Source organism: Melitaea cinxia, chromosome 5 (genome assembly GCF_905220565.1).
Source record: "Melitaea cinxia chromosome 5, ilMelCinx1.1, whole genome shotgun sequence".
In the NCBI taxonomy this organism is placed as follows: Eukaryota; Metazoa; Arthropoda; class Insecta; order Lepidoptera; family Nymphalidae; genus Melitaea; species Melitaea cinxia.
In genome coordinates this window covers 3084601-3102463 of record NC_059398.1, presented here as the reverse complement: position 1 = coordinate 3102463, position 17863 = coordinate 3084601, and the positions used below count along the sequence as shown (strand labels likewise).

Here is a 17863-nt window from a genome sequence, read left to right as displayed (position 1 = left end):
TATTAAATGGGGGTATAAATTTTGTAAAAAAAATATTATGTATGAATAAATCTTTTCGTAAAAATAATGAAGCCAAGAAAACCGTATTCAAACTCAAGTTTCTATTCCTACAATAAGCATGGGCCTTTTTCGGTATCCTAAATAAGTTATGGAGTCGATTGTTAGTCTAATATTGTCGCAACTAGTCTATGTCTAAGCAAGTGTTTCATTTTCCATACTTCCATTAACGTAAGAGCTCAATTGTCCCCCACAATTGTGTGGAGATAGCAAATTTAGAATTTTATTAGTTATATTATAGATAAGCATAACTTTTTGAACATTTTGAATATTTTCATTATAAAGTTATCAAAACAGAGTTATCACCATCACATGTTAGTCCGGAAATTTATTAACAACTCATTAACACAAACGAAGATTTCGCCAACATTCAAGTGATTATAATATTAACACTCCTCGCTCTACTAAACTCAGTAGGATAAAAAGCGCATCCGCACTATAATCCTTTTTTTTCTAACTTAGTCTCTATCACACACATCTTAAGGAACAAAGTTACCTGCTTGGTATTGTTTATGGCTGGTGCCCATTTCGGTTAAGGTTATGTGAGAGGCGATGTGCGAAATTAAAAGTGAAACAATAAAGCGTTGCCATTTTTACGGATGTCGGACGAAAGTGAGTTTATGATTAAAATGAAGTATCACTTTAAAAAAAACATACAAGAAAAAATTCAATAAATGTCCAATATACAAAAAGGTTGATTTAAAATGTTATGAAAAAAGTACATAAAAATTTCTTTAAGGTATTTTACCTTTAGAAAGAAAACTTTTAAGTGATAGATACATCAATATTCTGGAAATATCAGCAAATTTATAGATAATTAAATATTTTACGTGATGCGTGATCTAAGTAGAGAGTGATAGAGAATGGATGAGGATTGCGAAAAACCGGGATGTTTGAGGCGAACATAGGGAAGCTTATGTCCACCACTTCTATGGGCTGAAAAGAGAGAGAGAGAGAAAAAGGCATGTTGCGAATAAATTAGTCAACTAAAGTATGACCTTCTTCCACAGCCTCTTCGAACAGGAGATCATGAGCTACGTGCCGGCGTCAGGGTGCGCGACCGCGGAGCCTTCGCCCGTGGCGTCGCCGGCCGCTGCGCGGAGCACCCGGGCGCCTGCGCCCCAGCGGCGGGACTTCGAGGCCAAGTTACGAGCTTTCTACAGGAAGCTTGAGAGCAAGGGCTACGGACAGGGCCCGGGGAAATTAAAGTAAGTATTAATTGTAATTCAAATTACATATATGAGAGAATTGCTTTGAAAACAATTGTTTGCTTACAAGTGAAAAAAGTCGACTTCAATTTACATCGACAAGTACAATGTAACGGGGGTAGTCGAAAAATTTAATAAGTACGTATTATTGTGTATAATTTAAAATGTACTCGTCCGATCTCGCTAAATGGGTGGTCCCATGACAACCACTAGTTCTTGAATAATCACAAGTGCGACACCTAGTAAAAAGCTATGAGGTAAAAAATACAGTTGAATTGAGAATCTCCTCTTTTTTTCAAGTATGTTAAAAAATTTAAATCTGCAAAAAAGTTGATTTTCATATATTAGTGAAAGATAGGAAAATAATATATAATGAAACTTTTTATATGGAAAGTAATAGTTACTTGGTCTGACAAAGTTAGCTTAAATTTAACCGCAGCAAACAATTAACTCTTCTTGGTCATGATAGCATATAAATGTATATTTACAGATTACACATACGTCGAGACCATCTGCTGGAAGATGCATTTAGACGCATCATGTCCTGCAGTAAGAAAGAGCTGCAAAAGGGCAAACTTTGCGTACTTTGGGATGGAGAAGAGGGATTGGACTACGGAGGACCGAGCAGAGAGTTTTTCTTCCTCCTCTCAAGGGAGCTCTTCAACCCTTACTATGGTCTATTCGAGTACTCCGCCAATGATACATATACGGTGCACGTGTCTCCGATGTCGGCCTTCGTGGATAATCATCACGAATGGTAAGTTGGTTTCGTATTGAACTAGCAAGTAAGCCAAAAAACATTGGCCAAAAATTCCTCCAAGATTAGAAAATGTTCTTGATAGTCTTCTTAAAAATTTTGTTTATCCTACTAGGACATGATTATTATGTTCAAGCAGATGTATGTGTTAAAACACAATCACTATCTTAAACGCAAAAGTGACGATATGCTAAAAGCGGTCAAAAGTCGATAGGCGCTTGAATACTTTATATACTTCAGAGACAATTCTAACTGCGTTGGTAGTACCTAGTAAGGTACACTTAGTACCTACATAATCAAAGCCATTTTAGATAATAAATAAATAAATATTTATTATAAATAAGATAATGGCTGACAATCAGTATAATAATAAGATTAGATGCCATTGTCCTGCATATAAGTGATGTTGGTATAAAAAGAAGTTTTTTTTTGTCATTTTTACTTGCAGTAAACTCGTTTTTCCGGAACTTTGTTATACAGCTTCGCAGTTATCCGGATCGGCAACCGCGAAAAATTGTGGCATCGTAACGTTGTTAATTAAAAAAAAAAACCAAAAAAAAAATTAATTTTTCAAATTTCGGCTATAAAACAAAAAGTAAAACACCGTGATTTTGTAATCATAATATAAGTTGATTTTAAGTCGGTATGTAAGTCAATAAGTCAAGGTCGCCACGTTATCAGATTAAATTTATCCTACACGCCTTATTTTACACACCTCATATCTACGACGTGATAATAAAGATTAGTTCTTTTGTTTCGTTTGATAGCGTGAGGTTTTACATATTTAGAATTACATATCACGTTTGATATTATAAAATGCTCTTGTTGTAAGTACGTTACAAATGAAGGTAGAAATTCCAAGTTTCATTATCATGGTAGCTTCAAACGTAAATATATGCGATGGAACAAACTTTGACATAATTGTGTTTGCTCGCAAACGAAAAAAAACCGACTTCAATTACATCGACGAGTAATACAACGTAGATCGACGAAAAAATAGTCAAGTAACTACGCGTTATCAAAGATTACTCTACTACTACTATTACTATTATCTAAAAGTAGTTATCAGATCTCGATAAAATTTATATGTAACGATAAACATCAGCTTTCGATTAAATTAAAAATTATCAAAATCGGTACACCCAGTAAAAAGTTATAGCGGATTTTCGAGAGTTTCCATCAATTTCTGTGGGATCCCATCATTAGATCTTGGTTTCCTTATCATGGTACCAAACTAGGGATATCCCCTTTCCAACAAAAAAAGAATTATCAAAATCGGTACATCCAGTAGAAAGTTATTGCAGATTTTCGAGAGTTTCCCTCGATTTCTCTGGTATCCCATCATCAGATCCTAGTTTCCTTATCATGGTACTAAACTAGGGATATCCCCTTTCCAACAAAAAAAGAACTATCGAAATCGGTACATCTAGTAGAAAGTTATACGGTATAATATAACGTAGGTCGACGAAAAAAGCGTCAAGTAAAAACGCATTATTAGATATAACTCGAAAAGTAGTTGTTAGATCTCAAATAAATTTAAATGGGACCAATTGACACACACCACCTTTCGATTAAAAAAAAATTTGTCGAAATCGGTCCACCCGGTCAAAAGTTCTGATGTAACTACATAAAAAAAAATAAAAAAAAAATACAGTCGAATTGAGAACCTCCTCCTTTTTTGGAAGTCGGTTGAAAATTAAATTAATATTTAATTACACTGCTATAGTAACTGGCAGTAAATATAGTATAAAAACGCAAAAGACTTAACTTTAGCAAATAAAACGTAATTGAAGTGACACAATATAATTTAATCGCAAATAAAATGTTGAGTGTACGCAGACTTATTGACAAAGTTGAATGCTTTTTATTATATTACGTTCATAGTTAGTCATTGTCCGACTATTCGGGTTATGAAAATCTTGTATCACAGCTTTTAACAAATAAAAACCTAATATTAGTTCTTATTTTGTAAATTGTAAATATCTATTCTAATATTATAAAGCTGAAGAGTTTGTTTGTTTGGTTGCTTGCACCTCAGGAACTACTAGTCTGATTTGAAAAAAAATACAGTGTTAGATAGCCCATCTATTGAGAAAGGTTATAGGCTATATAATATTTTAGTAAATCGCGGGACACATAAAGTGTATAATAAATTTTTTCAACTGGTCAATTTGAACATGGCGTTTCCAATAAACTTTTCTATTTAATTGGTCAACGATAAGTTACGGGAATAAACTATATTACGGATCGAAAGTTCTCGAATAGGTCTTATAAGAACGTTCAGTTTTCCTTACAGTTTGTACTATCTTTATGTGTTCAAGTAACAATACATTAGATGCACGTTAATACCTCAAAGCATTTTGCGACACTATTTCGAATATTGAAATTTTCTAACTACAAAATGCTACCAATAAACTCCATAAAGAAGTATAGTAACAATAAAACGTAGTCTTCGTAAGGACAAAGCTTATAATAAAGAAAAATGTCCTTCCAATTTGCAGTATTTATAAATAACAAAATGTTACTAAATTGTTAACTGAAACAAATTTCATACCGAAATTTAAAAAAACACTATGATAATTATGTTTTTTAAAGCCATAGAGCCGTAAGCGTAGACATTTCCTTTTGAAATAAAAATTGAAAATTATGGCAATCAAGTAAGATCAAATAAGGTCTGGATTGCGCAACTAAAATTTCATTATGCATAGATACGCATATTTATCACCTCTAGACTACGCGTATGGCGTATACTGCAATGACCCGCTTGTTGTGATGTACGTTACATTACGACAAGCGGGTCACTGCACTTTTTTAATCAATTATGGTGCGTTTTAATTGTTATCCACAAACTATGGACTTCCGTTCATTGTTCTGTTCAACATGAGGGAGGTGTGGTATCAGTGTCTTTATCGTATTATTATTTCGTTGGTTAAGGCTGTAGTACATCTTTATTAAAGTTGTAAAATTATAATTATTAATCGATACTGCCAATAATTGTAATGTTACAATAAAAAGCCTTGTATTTCATTGTTATTTTTTTATTTGGAAACAAAATGGTTAGCTTTTTGTAGAATAATGAGAAAATAAGTTTTCTAACAATAATTTTAAATATCTAATTTAAAATTGTCGTTAAAGATGTTCAGTAAAACGTTACAATGTAGTTTTATTTCATTCTAAAATTACATTTCAAAATGTTTTTCTCAAGTACCTAGTTCCTATATGAAGTCATCGACGTGAACTTTAGTTATCTGAGGTGTTTTTTTATCTGTACAAGTGATAATTCAAATTAGCCCGTTGAATTTCTTAAACACTAAACACTGAAATTTTTAACAATTAAAACTGTTACGATACTCAAATTTACGTTCATGACCTTGGAACATTAATTCTTCATAAACCAAGTGTAGTGTGTTCGTTTTTATCGAATGTCTCAAAAATCTCACGTTACACCAAATATTTAGTTACAAACAGAATAAATAAGTACTCACCGAATCACAGGTGGTTTGAACTTTTTTTGGCTCACCTGTCAAGCTTGAGATTTACGTGAAACCAAATCTGGGATGTCGTTTGATTCAATTGTGACGCCATCTTGTCATCTATTGTTCTCGATAATTAAAATGGCGTCTTTACTTCTAACCGTTTCGTAAGACTTTTTCGCAATTTGCAAGAAAAAAAATAAACAATAGGTTGTAGTTTTTTCTTTGTTATGAAAAATTTATTATTAAAGCCATTCGTCTAATAAATTTAACATAAAAACGTAGCTTTATAAATTATAATAACAACCATTTCCTATCTAACTTGTCCCGGGCGGTTCCGTGGTTTTATTCTCCTTTATCTTCTGCGTGTTGTAGTAGTGTTCTTTGCCTACTAGTTTACGTAATGTAAAATGTTCTAGGTACATAATATTACTTTCTTTACTACTAAAAGAATTATGCCTGCCCAGCGTGGTGACTATAAGCAACACACGTGAGTTCGCGCCATTTTTGGCGCGAACTTGTGGAGGCCTATGTCCAGCAGTAGACTGCGATAGCCTAAAGTGATGATGATGTGATGAAAAGAATTATAGAAATAGCCTCGAATAATTTAGGAATTGCATGAACAATTTAATAACAAAGAAACAAGTATTTCCGCTTTTAAATATTGTGGTATAATATAATATTATAGTTCTTATGCTATTGTCATGTGACAGGTTCAGATTTTCCGGACGCGTCTTAGGGCTAGCGCTAGTCCACGGCTACTTGCTTGAAGCTTGGTTCACACGTGCGCTGTATCGCGCTCTACTGAGATTACCTCCCGCTCTAGAAGATGTGGACGCGCTTGATGCGCAGTTCGCCGCTTCACTGAGGTGGTTACAGGTAAGATAATAATAATATTCAAATATCGATATATTTTTAAATTTATTTCTAAAATTTTACATTAAGGGGATCCCAGACAAATTCGGCCGTTTTCATGTGCTATAAAGTATACGTTAAAGTTACGTTAAAAATATCAAATAAATATATGTTGTAACTCGGATTCAGTTTATTAATGTGACTGTAAGATAAATGTATAAAATTCTCTAAATAAAGAGAAATAATTGTTTACCTGGACCTTCTTTCGCGTACAAAAATCGTATAGGCTTTCTAATTTTACTACTTACAATAGTGAATATTTTTTTTATTAATTAAGAATCCTGTACTTAATATTTCTACAGAAGGGTTTTTTATTAAGTGCAGTATTTTATTAGAAAATCGTAAAAATATAATTTCTGGTTATTTGCCGGGCGACAGGCGGCCCGCGGCAGACGGCCAGAGGCCTTTGTACGGGGAACTTGTGTCGCTCGTCATCGCACGCTGCTCTTGCTTACGCGCAAATCTATTTACTTTTTTTAATCCAAGATAGGCATCAAAATGTAACAGGCAGATAGACTTACTGTTGAATTTTGCAATTGTATTTACTTCAAATAAAAAAATAATTTAAATTATTAATTTTGAGCTGTGTAAATGTAAAGCTGCTTAGTTTGTGGTCTAAGATCCGAACCTAAAGTCGATCTTCACCGAGCCGATAATAGAATAAAATATAAATTTAGTATATCTATACAAATAAAATTGGAGCGGCTGTTTTTAATATTAAAATAACCGCTTTTTACTAAATTCATATGGATGTATACACGATACATACACAAAAATAGCATTTTGAGAATTTTTGTCTGTCTGTATGTCTGTTTGTTCCGCCTAATCTCTGAAACGGCTAGACCGATTCAGACGGGACTTTCACTGGCAGATAGCTGATAGAGTAAGGAGTAACTTAGGCTACTTTTATTTTAGAAATTTATTTATTTTATAACTGCGAACTGAACAACAAGTAACAACTAGTAATTAATATTATGTTATAGCCTAAATGATCGACACGACAAGAAGAAAATTAAATAATAATTATGAATGATCACAACTTGTACGCAAGCTCTTGGTCTAGGAAACGGATTAATCGCATGTCCTAGTAGTACAAGCTAGAGCCGGTAGATGGCCGAGTTTAATAACCTTTACGTAATACTGATCAGGTGAAGTGCGGGTGGGTGGGGTGTGGCAAAGTCCAAATGCTCAAGGTCATTGAGAAGGGGGAGCCTCTTAAAGTTTTAAATCTCGTAATAAAATATTGACTTACCATTAATTAAATTTAAATGGGGTATTTTTCAAATACATAGAACTTACTTTAAACATAATTAAGACAGGTTTAATAAACTACGATAGAAGATAAATAAATCAATAGAGTCTAAACTCTAGGTACAAAAATAGCTAGTTCAATAAAATTAATTGTGAATGCCATAAAGTTAATAATCTTGTCCATAGATAAAAAAAAAGAAATTAATTCCTCCCTTATTTTTGGACTTCAAATCTTATCTGTAAGCTAAATCGAAATGAGCTAATTCATCACAGACTTTTTCTAATTATAAGACCTTTTATTCTAATTATTATTTTGCTTATCCAGACGGCTCGCTGCGTATCATCACTGGAGCTAACGTTCGCAGTATCAGAACGTTTGGCAGACGGTCGGGTACTAGAAAGGGAACTGAAACCAGGCGGAAGGGATGTTCCAGTAACAGAAAGAAATAAGAAAGAGTACCTCGAACGCCTTGTCCGATGGCGAGTGGAGAGAGGGGTCGCGGAGCAGAGCGAGTGGCTCGTGAGGGGATTCCATGAGGTGAGGCTTGATTTTATATATAAAGTTTGTATCGGACATGTAAGGAGTAATAATGCTAACTTAAAATTATCTATGGCAGGGCACAGCGGGAGCTTGTTTGCCGATCTAGTAATATAAAAAATAAAAATAATAATGCAATGCAAAGTAGGAATTAAATTAGGAAAAGCTTAGTTTAGGAAGGTTATTATCATGTAATTTTGGAGTCTTTAACTGATAGCGCCATCTATTATCCAGTAGGTAAATATCACTGATTTGTAAGACAGACTAATATAAAACTAGATTAATAGGGGCAATCTTATGTAGAAAGCTTTTTTTTACTATTTACCTTTCTTCTGTACTAGTTAGTATATAGTAAAATTTTAATCGATAGTTAAATTTTAATTCGTAACTTGACGATTCGGGTGCGCTGAAGGTGCTTTGACGCCTATTTGAATAAAGTTATTTTCGATTTCGATTTATTCGTGTAACGGGGTCTCTGTTAAAAAGTAGCTTTGATGAGACCATCTTATGATCTTAACGATAACGAGTCGCGGCACCCAGGTGGTGGACCCTCGGCTGGTGGGGGCCTTCGACGCCCGGGAGCTGGAGCTGGTGATCGCGGGCGCGCCCGAGCTGGACGTGGCGGACTGGCGCGCCAACACGGAGTACCGCGGCGGCTACCACGACGCGCACCCCGTCATCACCAGCTTCTGGCAGGCCATCGACAGGTACGGCGCCCTCCATTTTTTTTTCTCTTTTTCTTATAACAGGGGGGGGGGGGCAAACCCGCAGACGAAGCCATCTGATATTAAACGGCTACCGTCGCATAGACATGCAACATAGAGGAGTTGCGGGTGCGTTGCTGGCTTTTAGGGAAAAGGTGTCTATACACTCGGCGCTTGAAAACCCCCAAATTATAGCGCTCAGGGAAAATCTCAGGAGGAGGTAATTCCACAGTTTGCATGTACGCGGAAAGAACTATAAACTAATATCACAATATGAAGACCATGTTTATTTTTATGTTATATAATAACAAAATCGAGACCATAATTTTATTAGCACAACTAAATAATTTCATAACATTACCTAACTTTTATTTTTTCTTTGTATCAATCAATACCTACTAAAGAATAAAAGTATTGATTTATATACGTTTACGTTTTATAAAAATGTCATCATCATCATTACAGCCTATACAGTCCACTGGTGGACATAGGCCTCCACAAGTTTGCGTCAAAAATAACGTGAACTCATGTGTTTTGCCCATAGTCACCACGCTGGGCAGGCGGGTTGGTGACCGCAGTACTGGCTTTGTCGCACCAAAGACGCTGCTGCCCGTCTTCGGCCTGTGTATTTCAAAGCCAGCAGTTGGATGGTTATCCCGCCATCGGTCGGCTTCTTAAGTTCCAAGATGGTTGTGGAACCTTGTTATCCCTTAGTCGCCTCTTACGACACCCACATTACATAAAAATGTAATATTCATAATTTTCTAAAAAAATTATTAATCCGCAGTTTCCTTAGCTTTGTTCTTATTTACAAATGATTTTTATCAGTCTGTGTTTGTTGCGACTGGTTAGTCATTTACTTGGCGCTGACTTCGGTTATAACGTTATCGAAAGTAGCCGATAACCTTCGCGTATATAAATTATCGTCGAGTTCGCAGTCGTTGCAATGACCCAAAACATAATTAAACTTTAATAGAAATATTTCCGTAAATACTATTAAACGGACCAATGTTACATATTAAAAATTCTAATATTCTACTTATTTCATTTTTTAATTGACGGAAATTTACTCCTAATATGACTGACTATACAAGGATTAAACGAACTTCAATAAATAAATAAATATATATGTATTATGTCGATTACACGGCTGAAATTAATATTAAACAGACGAACCCGTATGAAAGAGTGTAGTTAGTGTTCATTTAATTTGTTTAAAAAAAATTTTGAAATCAAATAAATAAATTTCAATTATCTATTTATATCATTTACAACAAAGATAAAGAAAGATACGATTGTTTGCTCGTAGTCATAACTGAGTAGTTTACTCCTTATTTCGAGAAAGTACCAAAATTTAACAAACAGATATCCTTCACAAGCTTTTGGTATTTTAAAATTACTTTATTTGAATTTAAAAACAAGATAAAATCATAAACATCGCTTCGCTTCAGCCTGTAATATCCCACTACTGGGCATAGGCCTCTTTCCCCATGTAGGAGAAGGATCAGAGCTTAATCCACCACGCTGCTCCAATGCGGGTTGGCGGATATATTTCCTACTATGAGTAACGATCGCTATCAGATGTACATGATAACAACCGGGACCGACAGCTTAACGTGCTCTCCGAGGCACGGTGGAGAGACCCACAAGGACTGCACAAACACCCAGACCACGGCAAACACCTGTATGGCCAATACAAATGTCATAAACATACTGTAAAATAATAATTTTGGATATCTTTTGTAAAAATATTGTAATTGGCAACGATTACATTTATTTTTAACTAAATTTAATAACTACAAATGTATCCAAATATAGCAAGAAAAAATTCAACCTTGAATTTCATTCGAAAACAAAGATAAAATATCAATTTAATATTTTCGTTTTTGCTTATAATAGGTTGTGAAAACTAGGAACTATTTTAAGAAAAACAAAATATTTTTGTAATAAATACCTATGTGGTCACGATTACAATTAAATTGCTTTGATCATTATTTCCTAGTTAGTTTCCTAATTGTATTAAAGCGACCTATATTTTTACTAGTTGTATTGTGCAATGCCACGAGATAAAAATACATATATCTTTAGCCTGACAGAATTTTTAACTCCAAGAAAGCAAAAATGATCAGTTTCATTTTAAAGTATGAAAACAATTGAAAAAATGAATTAAATAATAAGAACAAGTAACAAACTAAAGTTACATTGCTTAATTATTCTATTGTTTTTTTTCTTTTTTTAACGAAATAATGTATTTTACTAGCGCTGTGAATATCAATTTAGTTTTTATTTGATATATAAAAATAAGGTACAAGTCAAGATTAGCTGTAAAAATAAATATGGTACCCATCGTCTTTTATCCTTTGTGCTATCTTGGTATCAGGCAGGTAATCTACGCATTAATAATAGCCAATTTCCTAATACTTTTACTGAAACTTTGTCCAAATGGGGTAGTACACTGATACATGCCCTAGTCAATTGTAGCTAAAATAGTTCGAAGAGGGTAAGAATCCTACGTCGGAGGAACACGATCGTCGGTGATACCACTTAACGATATTCTTATCTCTCATGCGTGACAACTAACGACTGAGAACCTAACATGGCCGATACGCCTCCTAATCTACGTTTTAGAATAGATATTTTTGTTGCGTTATTTTTGAAATATAACACGCTGCAAGCAATACCAATGTACCAAATACGTAACAATAAACAGGTCCATAACTATTTATAAACAACGATAACAGTAAGGATGTGGCTACAGTTGAGTAGATAAAAATTATTGAAAAGTACTGCGTAAAATATCGTGAGAATACTTCCATAATTGAACTACACAGTTTCAATTTTTTTTCTTCTAATGGTTTTTTTTTTAATAAATATTGTTGAAGTAAAATTTACGGACGCTCGACTTGGGGAGTAAGCTGGTGAATGCGTGACGAGGGCGTTACAAAAAGTGTGATCGGGCGTGGCGAACTGAGCAAAAGAGGTGCGAGCACACATTTTCTCTCCCTCATAGCCAGTCACGTCTCGTATATCTAAGACACTGTGCAGGCCTATTGCTAAAGAAGTTTTACTTCAGCCCACACTCGGTTTTTTTCTTTTAATTTATTCTTTCAAATAATAATTAATAATAATAATAATAAATATTTACACAATACACACACGGTCGTCTGTTCCTAAAGTAAGCAACTTAATGCTTGTGTTATAGGTAACAACCGACTGGTATACAGCTACATATTTTTTTTCCGATAAACATACTTATAAATAATACATATATAAATATATAAATAAATATTTATATTACACCCAGACTCGGGGTGGGAATCGAACCCACAACCCTCGGAGCAGAAATCAGGGTCACTACAAACTGCGCCAACGGGCTAGTCAAATTAATATAAATTATTAATTATAAATTCCGTTCCAGATTCACGAACGAGCAGCGCCTCCGCCTCGTCCAGTTCGTGACGGGGACGTCGTCCATCCCGTACGAGGGGTTCTCGGCGCTGCGCGGCTCCACGGGCCCGCGGCGCTTCTGCATCGAGCGCTGGGGCCGCATCGAGTCGCTGCCGCGCGCGCACACGTGCTTCAACCGCCTCGACCTGCCGCCCTACCCCTCGCTGCAGCTGCTGCACGAGAAGCTGCTGCTCGCCGTCGAGGAGACCAACACCTTCGGCATCGAGTGAGCGGACCCACCCGACGAGTTCCAACCGGACGGATAACAATATCCAACAGATTTTTTTTTATATAAATTACAACAAAATCAAAATAAAATAAAATATTCAAATAGGCTTCGAAAACATTTTACAAATCAAAATTTTATTTATGTTTCTATTTGCAAATATGAATCTAAGTTGTTATTAATAAAGCAGTAACCCGTAAAAACTAACCTGTTGTAACTCCTACTGTTTGTCTATTCGAGACGTATCTGTAGGATAAACTTTATCCACGACCAGTGAAACAGTCCCTTAGTATGTTAATGTCGATGTCGACTGTAATAGCAACTGTAAATTATCAGTGACTTGTAAATGTAAATAGTAGTCAATTGATTGTATAGTCGAGGAGCAGTCTTACCTATTGCTAAATGATGTATGTAGCGTGTAGGTGTGCCAGACTTGTAACAATAATGCTAGCCACGTATCTATCGAGGTTTGTACTTTGTAAACGCTTTTATTGTAAGAAGTATATTGTGGCTGTGAATCGGGGCTTAAGCCCCATATTTAGTTATTATGCTTTTGTCACTAATTTATAATTTTTTTTAATTTCCTGGCTCAGACATCTGTCCTATCGGTTATTTTTGAGTGATAGACGTGACGATATTTCAGATTAATTATTCAAATAGATAAAAGAAGTTATCGTCTCTAAATGCTCTTTTATTTGGCTAAAACAGAAGCTATTAAAATTAATGAATAGCGCTACCTAGTCAGCTTATATAAATATATACTTATAGTAAAAAAAACTACAACAGAAATAAAAATAAATATTGCTTGTTTATCCCTGTAGTTACTCTAACCTATTTATGTAATTAATATAATAATTGACATATGTTGATGTCGTGAGTTGATTTGCTAATATTGATGTTCCTCAGTTATTTATATAAACTTAAATTTTATTAGCTTAATATGAAGAGTTACATGCTCAAAATTATTATTATAAAGTATTAATTGTCATGTAATGAAGCAGGTTTAACGTTTAATTTTGATTCCATATGTAATGTAAATACATTATTTATTGCGTTTTTGTGTAAATTACAATGTGTAAGTTCATGTTTATTTCTGTAAGTAATAGTTCTATTATGTTGGATATTTAACTAATGTAGAACATTGTTTTATCATGAGTATATTCTAAGTAACTTGTTTTGTGTGAAAGTGATCAGATGTGTCAATATACAATATTACTTACATAACAATGTGGTTTGATTTATACTTATAAATAAGAAGGTGGGTGGTCTGTACTATCTCAAAAACAAAGAAAAAAGTCATTAATTTTAATTAAACGCAAATACTAAAAGAAATAAATATGTATGTATACCCCTTAAGAAAATATTTGTTTACACAAATACTAATAAGCCCTTTAACTGCAAAAAAATGTCAAATTATTTTAAAAATTACATAAAGAAAAACAGTTCTTATAAGGGGGAGGCAGATAAATATTTTAACAGTTTAACTTGATAATAAAGAAAAAAATATGCAAATAAATTTGAAAATAATAACAATGAAGCAAAATTCACACATACAAAATGTTTATTTCAAGAATTTGTGTAACAACAAAAATCAACCTTGTTATTAAAGACCTTATCTTTAACCATTTATAACTATTTACAGTTTGAAGTCTGCATCTGTCAACACAAACTCATGATACAAAATGCAATGGGTTATTTTGTTCACAAATATCTAAGCTAAATTGTGACAGAGTTAATCCATTATTGTCACAGTCTGCCAGTTTTTATACTTATCGTATATAATAACTCATCAGTTATAAGCAGATGTGATTACAATACAAGCTACTGTTATAGATTCTTATATGCATTACTGTCGCTATGTGTTTGCAAAATTAAAATGATCGTCCTCCCCCTCCCTTTACACCTGAGCATCACCAGAAACTTGATAGAGAATTTGGTTTCTTTTAAAACTGTTAAAACTCTGCACACCACAGGCAGGCTCTACAACTGTACGTCAAAAATGACTAAAACTCAATGCAATATAATACACATCTCTGTAAATATTTTGTATATTTACTTCAAAAATAACGGTACATACAATTTTATTATGTATCTCTATACTTTCGAAAGAGGAGAAGAACGGTGACTCACTGCGAGTCTAACTTAGAGAGGGGAAATCCTTGCTATCGTCCACCTTAGGGGGCGCGACCTGGCCGCGCGGCGCCGGGCGCTCCTCGACCGGCGGGGGCTCCTCGCGCGGCACTCGGCCTCCGCGCCCGCGGCCTCGCCCGCGCCCGCGCCCGCCCGTGCCTCCGCGCCGCGAGTTGTCATTGAATGTAAACTCGATGCCCAACACGCGCTTCTGCCGCCCCACACGCTGAGGGTAATCTGCGATGTCATACTCCTCATCTGTCTCATCGTCTTCCCCGCCCTCTTTCTTCTTCTCGAGCATGACGAGGTTCTTCCACTGGCTCAAGTCTTCGCCCTCGCCGGCCTTGCGCAGGTTGTACTGCGGCGCGGTACGCTGTGCGTTGCGCAGCGCTTTGTACTCGTCAAGGGTGAGCTCACGGGGCTCTTCCTCGGCGGGTGGCGCACGCTCCGGTTCGGGCTGCTGCCCGTCCCCAGCGGCCGCCGCGTCCGCCGGCTTCTCCTCGGCGACTTCGCCCTCGGATCCGGTCTTGTTTAATTCGTCGAGGTCGTCCTTGATCGTGCCCCAGTTATGGGGTCCTGCCCCTTCACGTTTGTCGACGGGTTTCACGCCCGTTTTGTCCGAACCGGATCTCCTGTCAAACTCACGTTTTCCGCGGCCGTCGTAGCCCGGTCTCGGCCCACGTTGCCCGTCACGTGGTTCACGTGGGGGCCGAGGTCCACGACGTTCGCCACCTTCTGGATTATCACTGAAGTTACGACGCTCGAAATTAGGCCTTCGTTCACCGACATCGCGGCGAGGGGGGCGAGCGCCCTCCTTGCCTTCGACAGCTCCATTTTGTGGGCGCTCCTCGCGACGTCTCGGCGGGGGCCTATCACCATTTCTATCGTTGGTCCGAGGTGGACCCTTGGGTTTCGGTTGTTCACCATTTTTGTTTTCGTGAGACTTGACATTTTGGGTCTCCTTTATACCCTTACGCGTGACAACACTGGTGCCTTTAGGTTTGGCTTCAGGCTTACTACCTTTATTCTCTTTCTCTGCCTCTTTGGTTTTTTTTTTTAGCTCTTTAGCTTGCTCTCGAGCTTTTAACGCATCAAGAGGATCGGACTCATCGTCCAAGAAAAGAGCGTATCTATTATCAATTCCCACACCGTAGGAATTCTCCATTGTAACCCTCTTGATGTTATAATCACACAAAAACTAGATGTTAATGGATTAACTTTACTCACTTAGTAAGGAGACATTTTGTCTTATTTTATTGATTATTTTAATATGGCGTCAACCTGATCAAAGCAATAAGCCATATGACAAGAATAGAGAAAAGAATGAAAATGGCCGCAATCTAAGTTTTAATGTCTATGGTATCATACCATAAACCTATCTTTTTTTTTAACAAAAAATATATAATGATTTTTGATAGTTACTAATAATAAATTATATATATATCATAAAGCTGTAATAAAATATAATAATAATAACTTCGTTTTTCAATATAAATGCTATAACTACATTGTTGAGGAGCGCATTTTTTATTTTTTATTTATTCTCTTCTAATAGACAACACAGTTAATTATTTCAGAAGACTTTAATAACAATACAAAATCATTACAAATATTATTTAAAAAATTAGATAAAAAAGTTGAAAATATTAATAATTTACACGAAAATTTTAAATATGATTTATACACATGCATTTTTAAAACAAGTTTTTAAAATTTCAATCACATTCGACGCTAGGCTTGCTCATTTGCATTTACCGCCTCTACCACTACTTCCGCCAGCTGAACCTAAGCACGTATCCATTAATAAACCACAAACAAGATAAGGGTCGCAGTCTCCAGCTGGTCGTCTGTCTTCCATGAAACCTTTGCCTTTTTCTTTAATATTTCTTTGTAGACGAATAGAGGATTTTCTGTTAGCAATACCCCATGAGAATTTGTCAAATGGGGCAGTTTCAAATTTTCCAGACAAACGCATTCTGTTGGTTTGTTCGTCATTACCGTAATTCTTCATATGTTTCATGTGATTTTTTTCTAGTCTTTTAATACACTCTTCAATAAACTTATAACCACCATCTGAACGCATTCTCTTTGTACTGAAATTGTGATGCATGCCTACTCCTGGATGTTTTGGTCCCATGGGTTTAGGGTGGTATGTTACTACGACTCCATAATCTTCAGAAACTCGAGACATTATATATCGTGACATCCACATATCGTCTGGAGCTTTAATACCGATTGTTGTTCCTATTTGCCATTCCCAGCAAGCAAACATAACCTCAGCGTTCGTACCCTCAAAGTCACATCCAGCGTATAAGCAACATTTGGTATGAGCTTCGCAAATATCCCTCCCCGCAATATACTTTGCTCCTATACCGCAGTAGGAAAATTCATAATTAACAGCTGGAAAACCTCCACCTTTCGGCCACCCCAGGCCCCAACCGTCAACATCTAACATAGTATACTCCTGTTCTAGACCAAACCATGGTTCTTCTGCTCTATGAAATTCACAAAGATCATTGCAGAATTTTCTGTGATTCGTAGCAGCTGGTGAGCCATCTCCCATATATACTTCACATAGAACAAGAACGTGAGGTTCTAGTCTAAATGGATCTTTATACACTGCACAAGGCTTCAAAGAAGTATCAGAGTTAGCAGTAGTAGCTTGACCTGTAGAACTACCATCAAATGCCCAGCCGGGAGCTGCATCAGCACTATGAGGAGTACAATTCAGTATTCTATCTTTACATCTCATATTTATACCTGATCCATCAATCCAACAGTAAGTGGCCAAAACTTTGTTACACGGAACAGGTAATCTTATATATCTATCCATAACCTTTTTATTCAATATATGGTTAATGGATTCCTTAAGCATATATCTCTTCGGTATGGAAATCAAATTAGTATGCTTTTGTAGCAAAGACAAACACTTGAGTAGACTTTCCATTTTTATAGTACTTTAAGATTATTTTAAAAACTATAAATTTACAATATAAAAGAATATTTTTTTCTTGAAAAAAAAAATTATGCTGATATTCTATCATCAAACATACTTATTTTAAAATGAAATGACACAATTGAAATAATATTATATTTACTACAAAAGAACAAATATTTTCAGCCAATATTGTCAGCCAGTAAAGAAACTTAAGTAAAC

At 35.6% G+C, this 17863-nt stretch overlaps 3 protein-coding genes across 3 annotated transcripts; 1 reads left to right on the top strand and 2 right to left on the bottom strand.

The window, feature by feature from the left end:
* Positions 1-1086: 1086 nt before the first annotated feature.
* Positions 1087-13800, top strand: LOC123653404 (E3 ubiquitin-protein ligase HECW2). The gene is made up of 6 exons (XM_045589391.1): positions 1087-1265; positions 1756-2022; positions 6209-6374; positions 7987-8199; positions 8740-8906; positions 12322-13800. The coding sequence occupies exons 1-6, from the start codon at positions 1087-1089 to the stop codon at positions 12578-12580; spliced, it is 1251 nt and encodes a 416-aa protein (XP_045445347.1). The 3' UTR covers positions 12581-13800.
* A 319-nt stretch (positions 13801-14119) lies between these two features.
* On the bottom strand, positions 14120-16077 carry LOC123653403 (plasminogen activator inhibitor 1 RNA-binding protein-like). The gene has a single exon (XM_045589390.1). The coding sequence runs from the start codon at positions 15869-15871 to the stop codon at positions 14714-14716; it is 1158 nt and encodes a 385-aa protein (XP_045445346.1). The 5' UTR covers positions 15872-16077; the 3' UTR covers positions 14120-14713.
* A 370-nt stretch (positions 16078-16447) lies between these two features.
* Positions 16448-17653, bottom strand: LOC123653399 (glutamine synthetase 1, mitochondrial-like). Its single transcript, XM_045589385.1, has one exon. The coding sequence runs from the start codon at positions 17651-17653 to the stop codon at positions 16448-16450; it is 1206 nt and encodes a 401-aa protein (XP_045445341.1).
* Positions 17654-17863: the final 210 nt, after the last annotated feature.

Excerpts from the sequence above, each read along its gene's own strand:
- LOC123653404 (XM_045589391.1), top strand. The coding sequence starts at position 1,087 with ATGAGCTACGTGCCGGCGTCAGGGTGCGCGACCGCGGAGCCTTCGCCC. Across the intron at positions 1,266-1,755 it reads CAGGGCCCGGGGAAATTAAA|ATTACACATACGTCGAGACC; the intron begins GTAAGTATTAAT and ends GTATATTTACAG. Across the intron at positions 8,200-8,739 it reads TCGTGAGGGGATTCCATGAG|GTGGTGGACCCTCGGCTGGT; the intron begins GTGAGGCTTGAT and ends CGCGGCACCCAG.
- LOC123653403 (XM_045589390.1), bottom strand. The coding sequence starts at position 15,871 with ATGGAGAATTCCTACGGTGTGGGAATTGATAATAGATACGCTCTTTTC.
- LOC123653399 (XM_045589385.1), bottom strand. The coding sequence starts at position 17,653 with ATGGAAAGTCTACTCAAGTGTTTGTCTTTGCTACAAAAGCATACTAAT.